Source organism: Dictyostelium discoideum, assembly GCF_000004695.1.
Source record: "Dictyostelium discoideum AX4 chromosome 1 chromosome, whole genome shotgun sequence".
In the NCBI taxonomy this organism is placed as follows: Eukaryota; Evosea; class Eumycetozoa; order Dictyosteliales; family Dictyosteliaceae; genus Dictyostelium; species Dictyostelium discoideum.
The window spans coordinates 1,028,296-1,046,569 of NC_007087.3; the positions used below are offsets into that span (position 1 = coordinate 1,028,296).

The 18,274-nt window shown below is 22.1% G+C and overlaps 8 protein-coding genes across 8 annotated transcripts in view; 2 read left to right on the forward strand and 6 right to left on the reverse strand.

The window, feature by feature from the left end:
* Positions 1–32: 32 nt before the first annotated feature.
* DDB_G0267880 (hypothetical protein) lies at positions 33–602 on the forward strand (the record flags this gene model as incomplete). The annotated part of the gene is made up of 1 exon (XM_642290.1): positions 33–602. The coding sequence occupies one exon, from the start codon at positions 33–35 to the stop codon at positions 600–602; it is 570 nt and encodes a 189-aa protein (XP_647382.1).
* A 363-nt stretch (positions 603–965) lies between these two features.
* Positions 966–2,771, reverse strand: DDB_G0267882 (hypothetical protein; the record flags this gene model as incomplete). Its single annotated transcript, XM_642291.1, has 3 exons — positions 966–2,249; positions 2,334–2,388; positions 2,497–2,771. The coding sequence occupies 3 exons, from the start codon at positions 2,769–2,771 to the stop codon at positions 966–968; spliced, it is 1,614 nt and encodes a 537-aa protein (XP_647383.1).
* Positions 2,772–3,765: 994 nt separating this feature from the next.
* Positions 3,766–5,706, reverse strand: alg12 (dolichyl-phosphate-mannose alpha-1,6-mannosyltransferase; the record flags this gene model as incomplete). The annotated part of the gene is made up of 1 exon (XM_642292.1): positions 3,766–5,706. The coding sequence occupies one exon, from the start codon at positions 5,704–5,706 to the stop codon at positions 3,766–3,768; it is 1,941 nt and encodes a 646-aa protein (XP_647384.1).
* Positions 5,707–6,328: 622 nt separating this feature from the next.
* amtC (ammonium transporter) lies at positions 6,329–7,819 on the forward strand (the record flags this gene model as incomplete). The annotated part of the gene is made up of 3 exons (XM_642293.1): positions 6,329–6,440; positions 6,530–7,336; positions 7,443–7,819. 3 exons carry the CDS (start codon positions 6,329–6,331, stop codon positions 7,817–7,819), a joined length of 1,296 nt encoding a protein of 431 aa, XP_647385.1.
* Positions 7,820–8,018: 199 nt separating this feature from the next.
* Positions 8,019–9,710, reverse strand: DDB_G0267886 (hypothetical protein; the record flags this gene model as incomplete). The annotated part of the gene is made up of 1 exon (XM_642294.1): positions 8,019–9,710. The coding sequence occupies one exon, from the start codon at positions 9,708–9,710 to the stop codon at positions 8,019–8,021; it is 1,692 nt and encodes a 563-aa protein (XP_647386.1).
* A 505-nt stretch (positions 9,711–10,215) lies between these two features.
* Positions 10,216–13,710, reverse strand: DDB_G0267888 (hypothetical protein; the record flags this gene model as incomplete). The annotated part of the gene is made up of 1 exon (XM_642295.1): positions 10,216–13,710. One exon carries the CDS (start codon positions 13,708–13,710, stop codon positions 10,216–10,218), a length of 3,495 nt encoding a protein of 1,164 aa, XP_647387.1.
* An 890-nt stretch (positions 13,711–14,600) lies between these two features.
* On the reverse strand, positions 14,601–16,140 carry DDB_G0267890 (hypothetical protein; the record flags this gene model as incomplete). Its single annotated transcript, XM_642296.1, has 2 exons — positions 14,601–15,774; positions 16,073–16,140. The coding sequence occupies 2 exons, from the start codon at positions 16,138–16,140 to the stop codon at positions 14,601–14,603; spliced, it is 1,242 nt and encodes a 413-aa protein (XP_647388.1).
* A 906-nt stretch (positions 16,141–17,046) lies between these two features.
* The window catches only part of DDB_G0267892 (hypothetical protein), a gene marked incomplete at both ends in the record, with an annotated part of 2,577 nt that continues 1,349 nt past the window's right edge, over positions 17,047–18,274 (reverse strand). The window contains one exon of the mRNA XM_642297.1: positions 17,047–18,274. This exon is cut by the window's right edge and continues 1,349 nt beyond it. Within this exon, the coding sequence (XP_647389.1) occupies positions 17,047–18,274 (1,228 nt within the window).

Consider the following 18,274-nt stretch of genomic DNA (forward strand, 5'->3'; position numbering starts at 1 on the left):
AAAAACGAAATATAAGAAAAAAAAAAAGAAAAATGAAATGTTTTATTAATAAATGTACATTAAATGATATTGATAAATTAATTAAAGTTTCAATTAAAACTTTTTCAGATACATTTTCATCATCAAATGAATTAGAGAATATGAAAAATTATTTAGAGACAGCATTTAGTAAGGAAAAAATTGAAAAAGAATTAAAAAATCAAAATTCAAGTTTTTATTTACTTTATAGTGGAACTGATGATGATGATGGAGTAAATTCAAATCAAAGTGAGGGTCCCATTGGATATTTTAAATTAAATGATTTAGATGCTCAAGGTTCTGATAATCATGAGGATACTTCAAATTCAGTTGAACTTGAAAGAATTTATTTAATGAAAGAACACCAAAAAAAAGGTTATGGACAATTTATGATTGATAAAGCAATTGAAATTTCAAAGAATAAACAAAGATCTTATATTTGGCTTGGAGTTTGGGAAAAAAACTATAGCTCACTTGAGTTTTATAAAAGAAATGGTTTTATTAAATTTGGTTCTCATACTTTTATTATTGGTGAGGATCATCAAATTGATCATCTTTTAAAATTAGATTTAACAAATAAATAAATTAAAAATGTATTAAATATTAAATAAAATTTTTTTATTTAGTTTTGTTTTGGTAATTTAGAATTTTTTTTATTTTTTTTTTTTTTTATTTTTTTTTATTTTTTTTTTATTTATAAATAAATTGAATAACAATGTGATAAAGTTAAATTTTAAAATATACAAGCCAAACTTGTATAATTGTTTAATTCAGGGGAGTGATTGTTATTGAAATTATTATTAGTTTTAAATATTTGTTTGTACAGGTTTTATTATTATTGATATTGTTAATTTTAGTTCAATTCAATTTATTATAATAAATGCTTTTATTTTTCCTCACATATTTTTTTTTTTTATTTTTTTTTTATTATTATTTTTTTATTGATATTAAATAATTGGAGTTGGTAAAGTAGAGGATGATGATGGTGGTGGTGGTGGTGGTTGTGGATTTTGTTGTCCCTGAACAGTGATTGTATCGCCATCTTTCATTCCGAGATCAGTTGGAGTCTCGTTTAAGATTGGGTTTCCATTATATAAGAACCTGACTGATGAAATCTCAACATTTTTTAATTTTGAATAAGCTTTAATTACCTTAAATAATGATTTAGTTAATCCAACACCATGGAAGGTAGTAATTTCCTTCTTTTGACTTTTTAAAGATACAAAACCAATTGATATTTTATGTTCCCCATTTCTTACTGGTTTGGAAGAAGATGGAGTTTGTTGTTGTTGTTGTGGTGATTGTTGTGGTTGTTGTTGCTGAGTGGTAGAAGTAGTTGCAGATGATGGTGTATTTGGTGTTTGTGGTTGTTTTTGATGTTTTGAAGAAGATGAAGACGATGGTGTATTAATAGTAGGTTGTTTATTTGGTGAATTATCAGAGGCAACTGATGCTGTGGTTGATGTTGATTCACCATTTAAATTAGGTTGATTATTTGAAGTGTTTGAAGGAGTAGCTGGTGCATTTTTAAATTTAGGAGTGATTAAAACTTTTTGTGGTGTTAATGCTGGTGATGATGGTGTTGTTGTTGTTGTGGTTGTGGTTGTCTCTTCTTTTGAAATTTGCTTAATACCATTACTATTATTTTTATTTTCGATATCACTATTAAGTTTTTTATCTGTTTCCTTTCCAATTTCTTTTTGTTTTTTATCGTTATTATTTTTAATACTAATTTCTTTCTCTTTATCTTTATCTTTTTCTTTCTCTTTTTCTTTTTCTTTTTCTTTTTCTTTATCTTTTTCTATTTCTGTTTCTTTTTCTTTTAATTTTTCTTTTTCTTTTTCTTCTCCCTCCTCTTGTTGTTGTTGTAATTCCTCCTCATCATCATCATCATCATCATAATCATCGTCATCATTATCCTCCTCATCATATAATAAATAATCACTCTCCCAAATTTCAGGNTCTTTTGAAGATTTCGTGAAATATTGTTCATATAATTCTAAAGTTTTTTCATATCTTTCTCTTTTAACTTGTTGTGGAACTTCTTCAAATCCATCTGGATTGTGATGTATTTTAAGTTCAATTAAGTTACATAATTCCTCATATCTATTTGTATCCAAAATATGAGATATCCAAATTCTTCCTATTAATGGTGGTGGTAAAGTTTTGACTGACTCTGTATCATGTGTTAAAATTTTTATTACAATAAATCTAGTATATTCTTTAACAAGCTAAAATATAAAATAAAAATATAAAGTTAAAATTTAAAATAAAATGTATTTTTGGTAAAATTTAAATATAAAATATAAACTTACTCTAAATCCAAGTTCATCAAACTTTAATCTTTCAACTATTGGATAAAAATTAAATCTATTTAATTAAAATATATAAAGAAAAAAAAAAAAAAAAGTTAATAAAAAGAGTGACAAATTTTTTTTTTTTTTTTTTTTTTTTTGGTATTTTTCGCTCGATAAATACCCGTTAAGAATTTTTTTTTCCAATTGTAATGCTTTAGGGTCGCCAATTGCAACTTTTTTGTTTACATTTGATAATTCTCCATTGCTCATTCTTTTTTTACTTGAAGAAGTTTGCTTTTGTTCATCTTTTAGAATATCTCTGAGTTGTGAAACACAACTATCCTTTACTGAATTTGTAGATATTTTTCCTCCTCGTTTTCTAATTTCTGCTTCAACTTGTTTTGGTTTTAATAAAGTTATTGGAACACCATTAATTTTAAATTCGTTATCCTCCATATTTTTTGTGTGAAAAATGTATTTTTATTTTTTATTTCTAGTATTTTCTTTAAATAAATAATTATTAAAATAGAGGGAGGAAAAAATAAAAAATAGTTGGTTATTATTTTATGATATTTTATATTAATATTATTATTATTATTATTAAATTGAATGTATTATTATTTTTAAATTATTTGGTGGAAGATATTTGAGTTTATAAATTAATCGTTTGGGTTTTATTGTTTTTTTTTTTTTTTTAAAAAAATAAAAAATAAAAATTTTTTTTTTTTAAATACACCAAAAATATTTGAAAAATAAAAAAAAAAAAAAAAAAAAAAAAAAATTCAAAAAAAAAAAAAAAAAAAAAGAAAAAAATAAAAAAACATCTTTTCCACCTGCTATTTTAGTTATAGTAGGTGCCAAAAAAAAAAAAAAAAATGAAAAAAATTATTTGATCTTACCACGCCTATAATGGTTAATGGAAATTATTACTTTTTTATTTAGATAAATATTAATTTCAACTTTTTTTTTTTTTTTAAAAAATTTTTAGAATTTAAAGTTATTCTATTTCTCATTCTTGGAAATATTAAAAAATATTTTAAAGTAAAAAAAATAAATATATATTTTGTAAATACCAAATGATTAATTTTTTTATATTTTAATTTTTAATAAAGATAAAACATAAATAATAAAAAAAAAAAAAACAATTATAATATATTTTAAAATTTTAACTTGTCAATATTTCAAATACGATCACTATTTTTTTTTACTTTCACATTTTTTTGAAAATTAAAGGAAAACCAAAAAAAAAAAACGGTTTTTTTTTTTTTTTTTTTTGCGCTCGTGGGTGGGGAAAAAAACCGGTTTTTTTATATTTTTTGTTCGCACATTTGACAAAAATTTAAAAATAGAATAGAAACAGATCAATTAAATTAATTTTAAATAAAAGTTATCAAATATAAAAACCAATTTTTTTTTTAATTATTCTTTAATTATTTTTTTTATTATTTAATTATTTATTAATTTTTTCCATAATATATAATGTTGGTGATTCAACAATTTCAAAAAATGGAAAAGTTTTCTTTAATTTAATATGGTCAAAAGCTGATATAGAATCAACTTCTTTGAAACCTAATTGAGTTGTTGAAGTGTTTGGAGCAATTAAATAATTGAAATCGTTGAAATTTACATCTCTCTCCTTTTTAGAATATACACAAAAATCATTTAACTCACCAAATCTTGAAACACCACTTATTGCAGCCATATTATCAATATGAACTTTACAATCAATAATACCTTGATTTTCATCATCACCATCAACATCAGCATTAGTATGTGGTGGTAATAATAATAATAAACCCATTTCATCAGTTAAATTTAAATGTTTATGTAAAGAAATCATTGAATGACCACCAGGGTAATTTAAACTTGAAGCGTATAAAGAAAATAAAGATATCATTGAATTTCCAATTAAAATTCCAATTGTAAATAAAGAAATTAACAATTTAAATAATTGATTCTTTCTTGATTTTCCATAATTCCATAACTTTGTTGCACCAATTGCTGATATTAAATTTATTATTGGAATACTATAAAAAATAAATCTAATTTCTTTATGCGGTAAAATTGAATAAATTCCAATGAATAATAAAATTGGTAATAAAAATGTAATTGGAGTTGATTTATTATTATTATTATTATTATTATTATTATTATTATTATTATTATTATTATTATTATTATTATTATTATTATTATTATTATTATTATTATTATTATTATTATTATTATTATTATTATTATTATTGTTGTTGTTGTTGTTGTTGTTGTTGTTGTTGTTGTTGTTGTTGTTGTTGTTGTTGTTGTTGTTGTTGTTGTTGTTGTTGTTGTTGTTGTTGTTATTGTTATATTTTGAAATTAAGCCAATAAAGAAAAATAGTAAAGTAAAAGCCAAAGTTTTTGGTAAAGCAGTTGAGAAATACCAATGAAATGGTAAAGTACCCCATTCTGAAGACTTGTTTTCAATAGTGTTGAATTGGAATACCTCTAATTCTGGATACAAAATTCTACGCCAAAAATAACTGTCAATGAAAACAGTGAAAATTATTGAAATCAATGCTGTAAATATTCCAATGATTAAGAATCTATGAAATTTTAAATTCTTTTGTAAAAATAAACAACTTAATACTATTGGACCTGCTAAAATTAATATCTCACTTCTAAATATAAATATTGCAATAGTTAAAACCATTATCATCCAATCAATTGACCCATTGCCATTCCCATTGCCATCATCATTCAACCAAAATGAGTAACCTATTATCACAAGTATTAAGGCGAATATGTTTGGTAACGGTCTTGAGATATAAAACATTAGATGAAATTGTGATACTGTTATAAGAGTGAACCAAAATGCAACTTGGTTTCCAAATCTCTTTGAAATTGATCTTTTGAAGATCATTATCGAAATACATGATATCGTACCCAACATTAATCTAACGAAATATAATTGCACCATTTTTGTAGTACCACTGAACTGATTATCAAATAACTTTGATATAAACTCAGTTGCTGACGATCCAAAGAATATATTCAATGGTAGATAAGATAGAGATGATATAAACAATGATCCAATGAAAGTCCTTGGTATAACTCCTGGGAATTCTAAATGATCATATTCAAACGATACACCCCGTTCATCACTCCCCTTATTCCCAATATTAATTATATCATGCATTCCTTGTAAATTAAAACTTTCCTCAACTTTTGTAAATGGACATACTACAACATGTATAAACATTACTACAAATATTATAAAATCTGTATAAAATTGTTCAATTTGTTCTTTTTGTCTATTTAAAATTCTTTCTCTTCTTTTAATTTTTCCATTATTATTATTATTATTACTATTATTACTATTATTATTAGTTATTGGTTTTCTATTCCTAATCATTTTTTTTTTTTTTTAGTTAGTGAATGAACAAAAAAAAAAAAAAAAGAAGTTTTTTTTTTTTTTTTTTTTTTTTTTTTTCAATTTTCAAGACCTTTTTTTTTTTTTATTATTTTTTTTTTTTTTTTTTTTTAAATTAAATTTTATCAATTTCAGTTAATTTTTTTTTAATTTTTTTTTGTCTTTAATCACATTCCTCAGATCGATTTAAAAGTTTTTGGTAATTAAACACACTTTTAAAAATAATAATTTTTTTTATTTTAATTTTTAATTTTAATTTTTATTTTTTTTATTTTTTATTTTTTTTTTTTTTGTATTTTATTTTTATTTTTTTTTATTTTTTTTTTTTTATTTTCCATCTTTGGCAATTTGAAAGATTTTTTTTTTTTTATTTTTTATTTTTTATTTTTTATTTTATTTTATTTTTTTTTTTTTTTTTTAAAAAATCCACTTAAACTAAATTTTTTTAGCTATAGCTTAACAATTGTTTTGTTTTTACATTTTAAATAATTTTAAAATAATTTATGTTTTTAATAATAAAATAAATAATAATAAAAAAAAAAAACAAAACAAAACAAATAGATATTATTTTCAAATTTTTTAAAAAAAGTATAAATATATAAAAATGGAACAATTTTCAACTTCATCATCAGAAAGTTCAGATTCATCATCAGAGTATTCATTAGAGTTTTATATGGATACTTCATGGGTTTTAGATGCTGCAAATTTAGTATTTTGTATGTGTATTATAAAAATAAAAATAAATAAAAAAAAAACTAACTATTTAAATAAATAAATAAATTTTTTAAAAAAAAAAAAAAAAAAGTTATGCAAGCAGGATTTGGCATGTTAGAAGCAGGTATGGTTAGAGCAAAGAATACAAAGAGTATATTATTAAAGAATTTAATTAATACAGCAATATGTGCAATTTCATATTATTGTGTTGGACATTCATTTGCGTATGGAAAGGTTAATCCAAATTCATTTGTAGGATTTGGGAATTTCTTTTTAATGGATTATACACATTATGCCTATTGGATGATACAATGGGCCTATGCAGCAACTGCAACAACAATAGCAACGGGCGCAATGGCCGAGAGATTACAACTACATTGTTATATATTGTTTACATTGGTTCAAACTATACTGATTTATCCATTCGTTGCACATTGGATTTGGAGTCAGAATGGGTGGTTGTTCGATTTGGGTATTGTGGATTTTGCAGGTGGTGCCGTCATTCATATTGTGGCGGGTATAACTGGTGCATGTGGAAGTTTTCTATTGGGTCCGAGAATTGGTAGGTTCAATCAAGAGAGTGGTAAACCAAAGAATTTACCCGGTCATTCGGTGGTGTTGATGAGTTTGGGCGCAATGATACTTTGGTACTCTTGGTATGGTTATACAGCTGGTGCTTCATTAGGTATGACAAGAAGTAGAGTTTTACCAGCTTCTCGTGTTAGTGTTGTTGTAACACTATCAGGTGCAACTGGTTTAATAACGGTTTTAGGTATTGGTAAAATATTCAATGGTCATTATGACTTGGTTAAAGGTATAAATGGTTTAATTGCTGGTTTAGTATCTTCAACTTCATCTTGTGCTTATATTGAACCATGGGCTGCAATTATAATTGGTTGTAAGTAAAATAATAATAATAATAATAATAATAATAATAATAATAATAATAATAATCAATCAATCAATCAATAATTTTAACTTTTTTTTTTTTTTTTTTTTTATAGTTATTGGTGGTATTGTTTATTGGTTTTCATCATGGGCATTATTAAATTGGTTAAGATTAGATGATCCAGTTGATTCAACAGCAATTCATTTATTTGGAGGATGTTGGAGTCTAATAAGTGTTGCATTTTTCGCTACACATGGTAGAGTTAGGAACCCAGATATCATTTTACCTGGTGGAATATTTTATGGTGGTGGAATTAGTTTATTATGGGTACAATTAGTTGGAATGGTTCTGGCAATTTTATGGGCAGGTTTCCTATCAGGTATTTTCTTTTTTACAATGGATTATTTTGGTAAACTTAGAGTTGATGTTGATACTGAGTTAGCAGGTTTAGATAATTCAAATCATGGTGGTAGTGCTTATATATTTGATTAAAAAAAAAAAAAAAAAAAAAAAAAAAAAAAAAGAATTTGTAAATATTTATACATATATATTATTATTTAAATAAAAAATTAAAATAAAAGTTTGAAAGAAGAAGAAAATGAAAAAGAAAAAGAAAATAAAGAAATAAAAATAAAGAAATAAAAATAAAATTATGCCTTTTTTTTTTTTTTGTTTTTACAATTTAATTTTATTATAAATTAATTATTTCATTTTGAATTATTGCATCAATAAAATCACCATCATTAATTGATAAATCACAACAAGTATTTTGAGGAGAAATTGGTTTACCTTTAAAAGTGAAATTTATATTATTTGGATGTACTGTTGATTTCTTTTCAATAAAACAATTGATTAACTTTTTCAAAGGACTATGTCTTGCAATTGAGAAATGAATTTTCTTTAAAGTTTCACTATCTATTAGAGTTACAGTTATTGTATTTGATAATTTATCATCTTGATATATATTCTTTAAATAGATAATAATTAAATCATTATTATTTAATGATAAACCAAATGGTGTTGATGTACTATATACAGTTTTATTACCAAATTTGAATGAGTAATTATTTCCTTCAGAAGAAGAGGAAAAAGAAGAAGAAGAAGAAGAATATGAAGATGATGACGATGATGTTGTAATTTTTGAAGATAAACCAAATTCACTAATTACATTTTTCATTACTGAACCTAATCTTGAATTAGTTTTAACATTAAATTCTAAGAAATCAGTTGATTTACTACAACAAAGTTTAAATCTAATTGTTATTGGTTCTTCAGGTATTTGTATTGATGGTATCTCCATTAGTGAGGTTGTTACCTCCATTGTTAGTCCATACATTTTCTCAATGAATTCGGGTGGCCAAATATCTTGGTTTTTAATATCACCATAATATTCTTTATATTTAGATATGGTTTTTTCATATCTCTTTTTCTTTGAAATTAAATCATCAAATAGTTTATCTTGTTCATTATGAATTTTAAATGAAGGATTTGTATTCTCAAGTTTATAGAAATTTTGAATCATTAAATTAAATATATCATAACCAAATGTATCTAAAATCATATCTTCTAAAAATTTTCTAATCATTGGTGGTGCTATTAATTTAATTATTTCCTGTGGTTCTTGTTGTTCTTGTTGTTCTTGTTTTTGTTCTTGTTGTTGTTGTTGTAATAATAATAATTGTTGAGATTTTAAATCTCTAAATTCATTATTAACTAATTTTAATATTAAATATTTTGTTGTTTCTTCATGAATATTATGAGGATCGATTGTTGGAAAAGAAGTTGTAAACCTTTTTAAATTTGATGAAAAATTAAAATCTTTAATTATGGTTTCATATAATTTGGTTATTGATTCTTTATCTGTTAATACTGTTGTTTGCACCTTTGATTTCTTTGATACCACTTTCTTTCTTGTTGCCGCTGTTGTCTTTGTAACTGTTTTCTTAACTTTTGCTTGTAGTGACTTCAGATCATCATCACCACTCTTTTTAAGTGTCTTTATTCTTGCTGTTTTTGTTATTGTAGGTGTTGGTATTGTTGTTGGAGTTGATATTGTAGGAGTTGATATTGTAGGTGTTGCTATTGTAATTGTAGGTGTTGTTATTGTAGGTGTTGGTATTGCTATTGTTAGTGTTGGTGTCGCTATTGTTGGTGTCGCTATTGTTATTGTTGGAGTTGTTGATAGTGTGGGTGTTTTTTTGGTGGTTGTTGAATCTTTCTCATTTTCTAGAAAGGTGCCTAGTTTGACAATGTGTGTAAGTTTATTTCCTCTTGGTGTGAATCCTCTTGACCTAAGTTCCCTTTGTAATTCTACTAATTTAAGGTTTTTTAAAGGAATACCATTAAGTTGTATATTCTCTAATTTTGTAATATCTATATCCATTTTATATTTTGGGAAAATTAAAAAAAATATAAAAAATATAAAAAAAAAAATTGTAAAAAAAAAAAAAAAAAAAAAAAAATAGTAAAAAAAATTAATTTTACGGTTTGGACAAGTCCAAAGTATTTTTTTTTAATTTTTTATAAATTTCTTATTTTGATTTATTTATTTTATTGTTTTTTTTAAAAAGATAAAGTGGACAAAATGAAAAATTTAAGATTATTTGGGGAAATGAATCTATATATAGAGCCAATTTTTTTATTATTTTTTTTTTTTATTAACCAACCAAACAAAGAAATAACACATTGAAATTACACCCTAAAAAAATTAAATGTTTGGAAATCAATATTAAAACAACACTAATTGTTAATTTTATTTATATTTTTTAATTTTTTATTTTTATTTTTTTTATTTATTTATTTACTTAATTTATTTATTTATTTATTTATTTATTTATTTATTTATTTATTTATTTATTTATTTATTTTAATTTTTTTAATTTAACAATTTAATTAATTTCAGAATATTTATTCCTTTTTAATAATAATGATTGATCACAAAAATAATCAACAACTCTATTTTGAATATCATTATCATCTTCACATACCATAATTACTGAATTACAATTTTCAACTAATTGGCTGGCATTATTTATAAAATTATAGGTTGTGTTTTCAGAGTTTTCATTAATTTTCTTTTCTTCAATTATATTTGAATCTTGAATTGTTGAACTATTTGTTTCATCATTATAATCACTGATTAATAAACTGGTAAGGCTTTTTTCACTATCAAAATCAAAATTATTGAAATTAACTTCACTGTTATTGTTTTGGATATCATTTTCATAATCTTTTTTTGCATTAATACTAACATTGTTAAATATATTATTATTATTATTATTATTATTATTATTATTATTATTATTATTATTATTACTATTATTATTATTATTATTATTATTATTATTATTATTATTATTATTATTATAATAATTTGAAATTAAATCACATAATTCTTTATAAGAAGATGGATTAACCATCATTTCATTTAAATATTCTTTTAGGATTAAAGGTGCACATTGTTTAAGTTGTTCTGGAGAATCCATGATTGATTTATTTTCAAAAAATTTTATAACCATAAAATTGATTAAATCTTTTTGAACCTTATAACAAAATCTTTGAGAGGTTTTATAAAAGTTATAATTTTTGGAAATATTATCAATTAAATCTCTTTCACATTTTGAATTTATAGTGAGATCCATTTGTTCTCCAAATTCATTCTGATTGTATGTTGAAACATAATATCCAAGTTGTTGTTGATATTTTTTAATTTTATTTTCAAGTTCTTCAATTTTTAACTGTTGATCATTTTTTGGTAATGGTGGAGTTTGATATTGTTGTGCCATTATTTGATTTTGAGGAGGCTCGAATGTTTGGGAGCAATTTGTAGGAGTTATTGGTCTATTAGCCGATTGAGTTAATGGAGAAACGGTAAGGTTTGGTGAATGGAAATATTGTTGTGGTGTATTGTGATGGGATGCAACTAATTGTTGTGATAAATTATTAACATTATAATTATTTAAATTTTGATTGTTATTAAAATTATTATTATTATTTAAATTATTACCATTATTAATGTTGTTGTTGTTATTAACATTGGTATTATTGTTACAATTGCTATTATTACTATTATTGTTATAATTATTTTTACTATTACTATTATTGATAAAGTTATTATTTACACAAAGAGAATCATTGTATTGATTATAAGATCTCTCTGAATATATATTTGGTTGGCTTTGAGATAAGAAAGCTTGAGGAGAATTATTTGAATAATCATTTGGGTATTGAACTGAATAATCTGTTTTTAGTTGTATGTTTTGAAATTGAGGATATTGGTTCTGGTGAAAAATATGTTGGTTGTATTGAGTATTTCTGAAACTATGGTTTTGGTGTTGTTGATGTTGATGTTGATGTTGATGTTGATGTTGATGTTGATGTTGATGTTGATGTTGTAGTTGATGTTGTAGTTGATGTTGTTGTTGTTGTTGTTGGGGTTGTTGTTGTTGGGGTTGTTGTTGTTTGGGTTGTTGTTGTTGTTGTTGGGGTTGTTGTTGGGGTTGGGGTTGGGGTTGTTGTTGTTGTTGTTGTTGTTGGGGTTGGGGTTGGGGTTGTTGTTGTTGTTGGGGCTGGGGTTGGGGTTGAAAGTGTTGGTTATTTTGATTTAAAATATATTGGGGTTGTTGATGATCTTGATTATTAAAATTGATCATTCCATCACTACTACTTAATTGACTTGAATAGCTTCTATTATTATTATTATTAAAACTATTATTATTATAATTATTATTATTATTATTATAATTATTTTTATTACTATTATTATTATTATTATTATTATTATTATTATTATTATTATTATTATTATTATTATTATTATTATTATTATTATTACTATTAATATTATTATTATATTGATAATTGTGAAATTGATTTTGATTAATTGGTGTATGAGGAATGTAATTCATTGATTGGTTTAATGAAATTGGTTGAGGTTGTTGGAATTGGTTTTGTTGATGTTGATGAATTGGGATATTATTTTGGACAACAGTTGGAGAAACACAAGATGGCGGTTGGAATTGAAATTGAGTTTGTGATTGCGTTTGTGTTTGTGTTTGTGTTTGTGTTTGTGTTTGTGTTTGCGATTGTAATTGTGATTGTGATTGTGATTGTAATTGATGTTGTGGTTGAGGTTGTAGTTGAGGTAGGAGTAGTTGTTGAATTTGAAGTTGTGATTCAGATTTTGATTTTTGTTGTTTTTTTTGTTTTTCATTTTTATTTATATCCGAAAATGATCTCTTTTTATCTTTTTTTTCTGGTTCTTTTTTTTCTTTTTTTACTTTTGGGAAATGAGAAGTTGCATTAATGAATGCTGAATTGGTTGTATTAATTTTCCCAGATTTATTATTTGGAATACTTGAACAACTATGTCTTAATAGATTGGATGAGTTGGAAATGTTTGAAATATTTACACCAGAAGGATCACCACTAGTAGAAAAGTCATTTGGAATACATGTAGTGGATTGGTTTAAGTTCACACGGGCCTCAGATGTTTCTGGATCTTTTTGTTTTTTTGGAGATGTTGTGAAAGAAAATGAATCATCAGGATTTTGTAACAATATACTAACTAATTGATCTAATAAAATTCCTTTAACACGAGATTTTGGGACAAAATGTCTCTTTTTAATCTCATCCTGAATTTCTTTAATTTTGAAGCTTTGAATATTTTTTCCACCAATAAAGTAATGATATTCAAGATTATCATTTTCAGAAATCTGGTGTTCAATTATTGATTCATTATTTGAAATTGTTGTAGATTGAGGAATTGGAGTTGGAAAATTAGAATTTAAAACATTTTCATTATTTTCATTTAAATTATTATTTTTATTATTCTTTTTTTTATTTTTTTTAATATTTAAATTATTATCTACAATATTTGTTAAATTACAAATATTATTATTGTCAATATTAATAGTAGTAGTATTATTATTATTATTATTATTATTATTATTATTATTATTATTATTATTATTATTATTATTATTATTATTATTATTATTATTATTATTATTATTATTATTATTATTATTATCACCACCATTTTTTTCATTATTATTTAAATTATTAATACTTTCATTATTTAAATTATCATTAATATTATTATTATTACTATTATTTTTATCATCCTTTATTTCTTTTGAACAGGTATTAATTTCTGAATTATTACTATTATTGTCTATTTCCATTAAATTTTCATTATTATCATTACTATTATTATTATCAATATTATTATTATTATTGTTATTATTATTATTATTATTATTATTATTATTATTATTATTATTACTATTATTATTATTATTATTATTAATATTATTATCACTTCCAATGTCAGGAATAATATTGTCCATTGATTTTTCAATTAGAGAATCATGGAAAACCATTTTTTTTTTTTTTATAAAAAAAAAATATTATATAATTTTGAAGGACAAAGAAAAATAATATAATTTATATTTTTATACTAATTTATATTTTATATTTTTTTGATGAATTATTGTTGAGATGTATAAATTTTTTTTTTTTTTTTTTTTGTTTTTTATTATTATTTTGAATTTTAATTTTAAATTTATTTTTTTTTTTTTTATTCACACCAAAAATAATTATAAATAGAATGAAAAAAAAGCAAGTGGTTGGTTGAAAAAAAAAAGATGTAATAACCACAGTTTTCCCACACACTTGAGATTTAACCACCATCATTCAATAGCACACACAGATGAGTTGCAGTTAAATTTAATTTTTTTTTTTTCCAAATTTTTTTTTTTTTTATTATTTTCATACAACACAATGACACCAACATATATTTTACTATTTTTATTAAAGTCAACATAATTCAACAATGAAAAAAAAAATAAAAAAATTTGATTAAAATACGATCCTCCATTTCTTTTTTTTTTTTTTTTTTTTTTTTTTTAAAATTATAATTAAAAAATTAAATTTCCAATTTTTTTTTTAAAAATTAAATCAAATTAAACAATCATTCCTTACCAATAGAAATTTAAAGATTGTTCTTTATATTTTAAATAGTTTTAAGATCAAAAAAAAAAAAAAAAAAAAAAAATTAAATTGTATATTTAAATAAATAAATAAATAAATAAAATAGAATTCAAAATAAGTGTTACCTTTTTGTTTAAAATTATTTATTTTTTATTAATATTATTACTATTTTTTAAAACTATTATTATTTACAATCTTTTTTATTATTATTATTATTTATTTATTTATTTATTTATTTATTTATTTATTTATTTATTTATTTATTTATTTATTTATTATGTTAAGGAAAAGCCCATATATTTGGATCAGGAGAAGTATTAAAATGCTTTTTATAAAGTGAAAGTGTTTTTTGAAATCTATTTATAATTTGTTGTTTTGAATCTAAAAAACGGTCAGGGTCACTGTGTACCTTATATTGAATTAAATTGGTAAACTCATCATATTTAGTCGTTGATAAGATATGAGCATTCCAAAGTTCATTAATTAATGGTGACGGTTCTAATTTACTTGAATTTGTATCTTTTTCAATTACTTTTAATACAATGAATCTAACATACTCTTTACCTAAAACGTAACCAATATGTTTATTTGATTTTGGTAATCTTTCTAAAATTGGATAAAGATTATATTGATGAAGTATCTTTTTCTCTAATTCAATTGCAATTTTATTACCTTCATTATTATTATTATTACTCTTATTATTATTATTATTATTATTATTATTATTATTATTATTATCCTCATCATTATTTTCATTTATAATATTATTTAAATTTAATTTTTTAAGTGGTCGCTTTTCATTAATATGTAATGATGATGATGATGATGCTAATTCATCCTCTGATGAAGGAAATTGGTAGCTTTCATTTATGATTTTTCTTTTTGGGGAGGATGATGATGATGATGATGGTGATAATGATGATGATGTAGTAGTATTAGTAGTTTTTGTTTTTGTTGTTGTTCTTGTTGTTGCCGCCGTTGCTACTGGTGTATGTGTGGATGTAGATGGTGGTGTATTTGTAGTAATTTTTGAAGATGAATTGGTTTTTGTTGGAGATGATGGTTGTGGTGTTGTTGTTGTGACTGTTTGGTTATGTATATTTGATTGTGGTTGTAGTGTATCAGGTGGTGATTTTAGAGTATCAGGTGGTGATTTTAGAGTATCAGGTGGTATTTGATCGGATTTGTTGTTTTTATATCTATTATAAAAATCCTCTCTACTTTTATATTTTTTACCTTTAATTGATGCACTATGGTGTTGTATAGGTTTAGTTTTTGTAGGTGTAGTGACTTTTGTTACCATTGGTATTATTAATTTTGTATTTCTTTTTGATTGATTCTCTCTAATTTTTTGTTGTTCTTTCTCTATATCTAATATTTCAATTAACTGTGCCATAATCTGTGATTTAATTGAATTAGTTTTAATTTTTCCACCCCTATTTCTAATCTCTGCACTTTATATATATTTATAAATATATATATATTGAAAATTATTTAAAAAATAAAAAAAATAAAATGTTTGTTAGTTTATGGTGATTTAATATTAAAAAAAAAAAAATAATATATGAAAAAAACAATTAAACGCATATAAGTAATTTAAAAAAAAAAAAAAAATTAAAAAAAAGAAAATAACAATAATATAATAATAATAATATTAATAATATTTGAAAATAAAAATATGAATATATAAGTTGTAGTTATGATATTTATAAAAATAAAAATAAAAATAAAAATAAAATTTAATTAATTTACCTCAATGCAGGAACACCAAGGGATTCTAAAGGTTTTCCTTGAATAATATAACCACTGGATGGTTCCATATTTTTTTTATTTTTTTTTTTATTTTCACTTTTTTTTATATTTTTTTTTTTTTTTTTTTTTTTTTGTTTTGTTTTTTCTTTTTACAAATGTTTGTTTGGGTTTGGGAAAAGAAACAAATGTGAAAATAAGTAAAAAAAAAATAAAAAAATAAAAAAAAGTGAAAATTAAAAAAAAAAAAAAAAAAAAAAAAAAAAAAAAAAAATAAAAAATAAAAAATAAAAAATAAAAAAAATAAAAATAAAATTAAAAATAAGAATTTTAGATCTTTCTCGTGTAAAAAGAAATTTATTTTTTTTATTTTTTTTTTTTATTTTTAGTTTACACTTTTCATTGAAAAAAAAAAAATTGAAATTGATTTTCCTCAATTTAATAAAATTAAATGCAACCAAAAAAATTATGACAAATTTTAATAAAATATTTTAACATAATTTTTAATATTTTAAAAAAAGAATTAATTTTAATTTATTATTTATTATAGGAATTAACTAAATATAATAATTTGAATATCAAAAAAATTAAAATATTTTTGTTTCTTCAACTTTTTTTAAATTAAAAAATATCTAAATGGGTAATAAATTTAAAAAATATATTTAAAAAATGTACAATCCCTTAAAAGGAATTATTATTATTTTTTTTTTTTTTTTTTTTTTTTTTAAATATTTATTTTATTTTTATTATTTATTTTTTTATTTATTTTTATTTTTGAGAGTTTGGTTTGGTTTTGGTTTTGTTTTGGTGTGTTTATTTGTGTTTAATGTTTAAAGTTTGTATTTATATGATTATTTTTTTTTTTTTTTATTAATACTATAATTACTATTACTTTTTAATAAATTATCTGTGTGTTTTTGATTTTGTGTTGTATTTGTATGATTTTTTTTTTTTTTTATATATATATATCCTATTGATTAATCTGTTTGTTTATTACTATCATTAATAATATTTGAAACCATCACAATAATTGTGTCTCCTTCTTTCATTTTTAAATCGATTGGGTTAGAATTTTCATAGATTCTAGAGTTATTATAAAGAAAACGCAAACTACCATCGTAGGAGCCAGGTTCCTCACCGTCCTGTTGTTCAGATTCCTCTTGATACAATTTCATTAATATACCTAAAGGTGCTGATCTTTTAATTTTAAAAAATTTTTGTAAACTACTTTCAATACATCTTACTGTTATTATTTCGTTCACATTCACATTGTTATTATTATTATTATTATCATATTCACCATCGTTTTCACCATCTTCATTATCATCATTCATATGATTATTACTATTACTATTACTATTACTACTATTTCTATTATTTTCATCAACTCCATTCATTAAAAGTTTTTCAATTCCATTACCACTACTATTACCATTTATAAAATCCTTTCTTTTACCATTAATAAGATATGGACCATTGTTGTTGTTGTTGTTATTTTTTACATAATCATCTTCATATTCTTCTTCGTCATCTATATTTTTTACATATTCTTCATCTTCAATTCTATTTAAAAGTTGATTAAAATGATTTCCATTACCATTATTATTATTTCCATTTGAATATAAAGGTGTATTAATCTTTGGTAAAAGATTACTACTACTATTGTTATTATTATTATTATTATTATTATTATTATTATTAATAATACTTTGAGTGTTAAATAAATTATTTGAAGAAAAGGATTTTTGAGGTTGTTGTTGTTGTGGTTGATTTGAAGAGGAAGGTGAAGCTAAATTTAATTTTTGTTGAGAATTTGAAGGTGATAGTTGTGGAAGTGTTGGTTTTATAATATGTGGTGATTGTTTTTGTTGTTGATGTTGTTGTTGATGTTGATTATTATAATAAAATGAATCTGGACTATTCTTTGTACTACTACTACCACTTACATTACCACTAACATTACCATTACCATTACCATTATTATATCTATCTCTCTCCATTTGGTCCTTTTCACTATTGTCTACACTATAATTTGATGATAAAGAATTTGATGACGTTGATGATGTTAATTTTGATTGATTACCATTATTGTAATGCCCATTACTATTACCATTACCATTACCATTAAAATTTGATTTATTATTATTATTATTATAATTTCTATTATTATTTTGATTATTTTGATTATTTTGAAAAGTAGTAGTA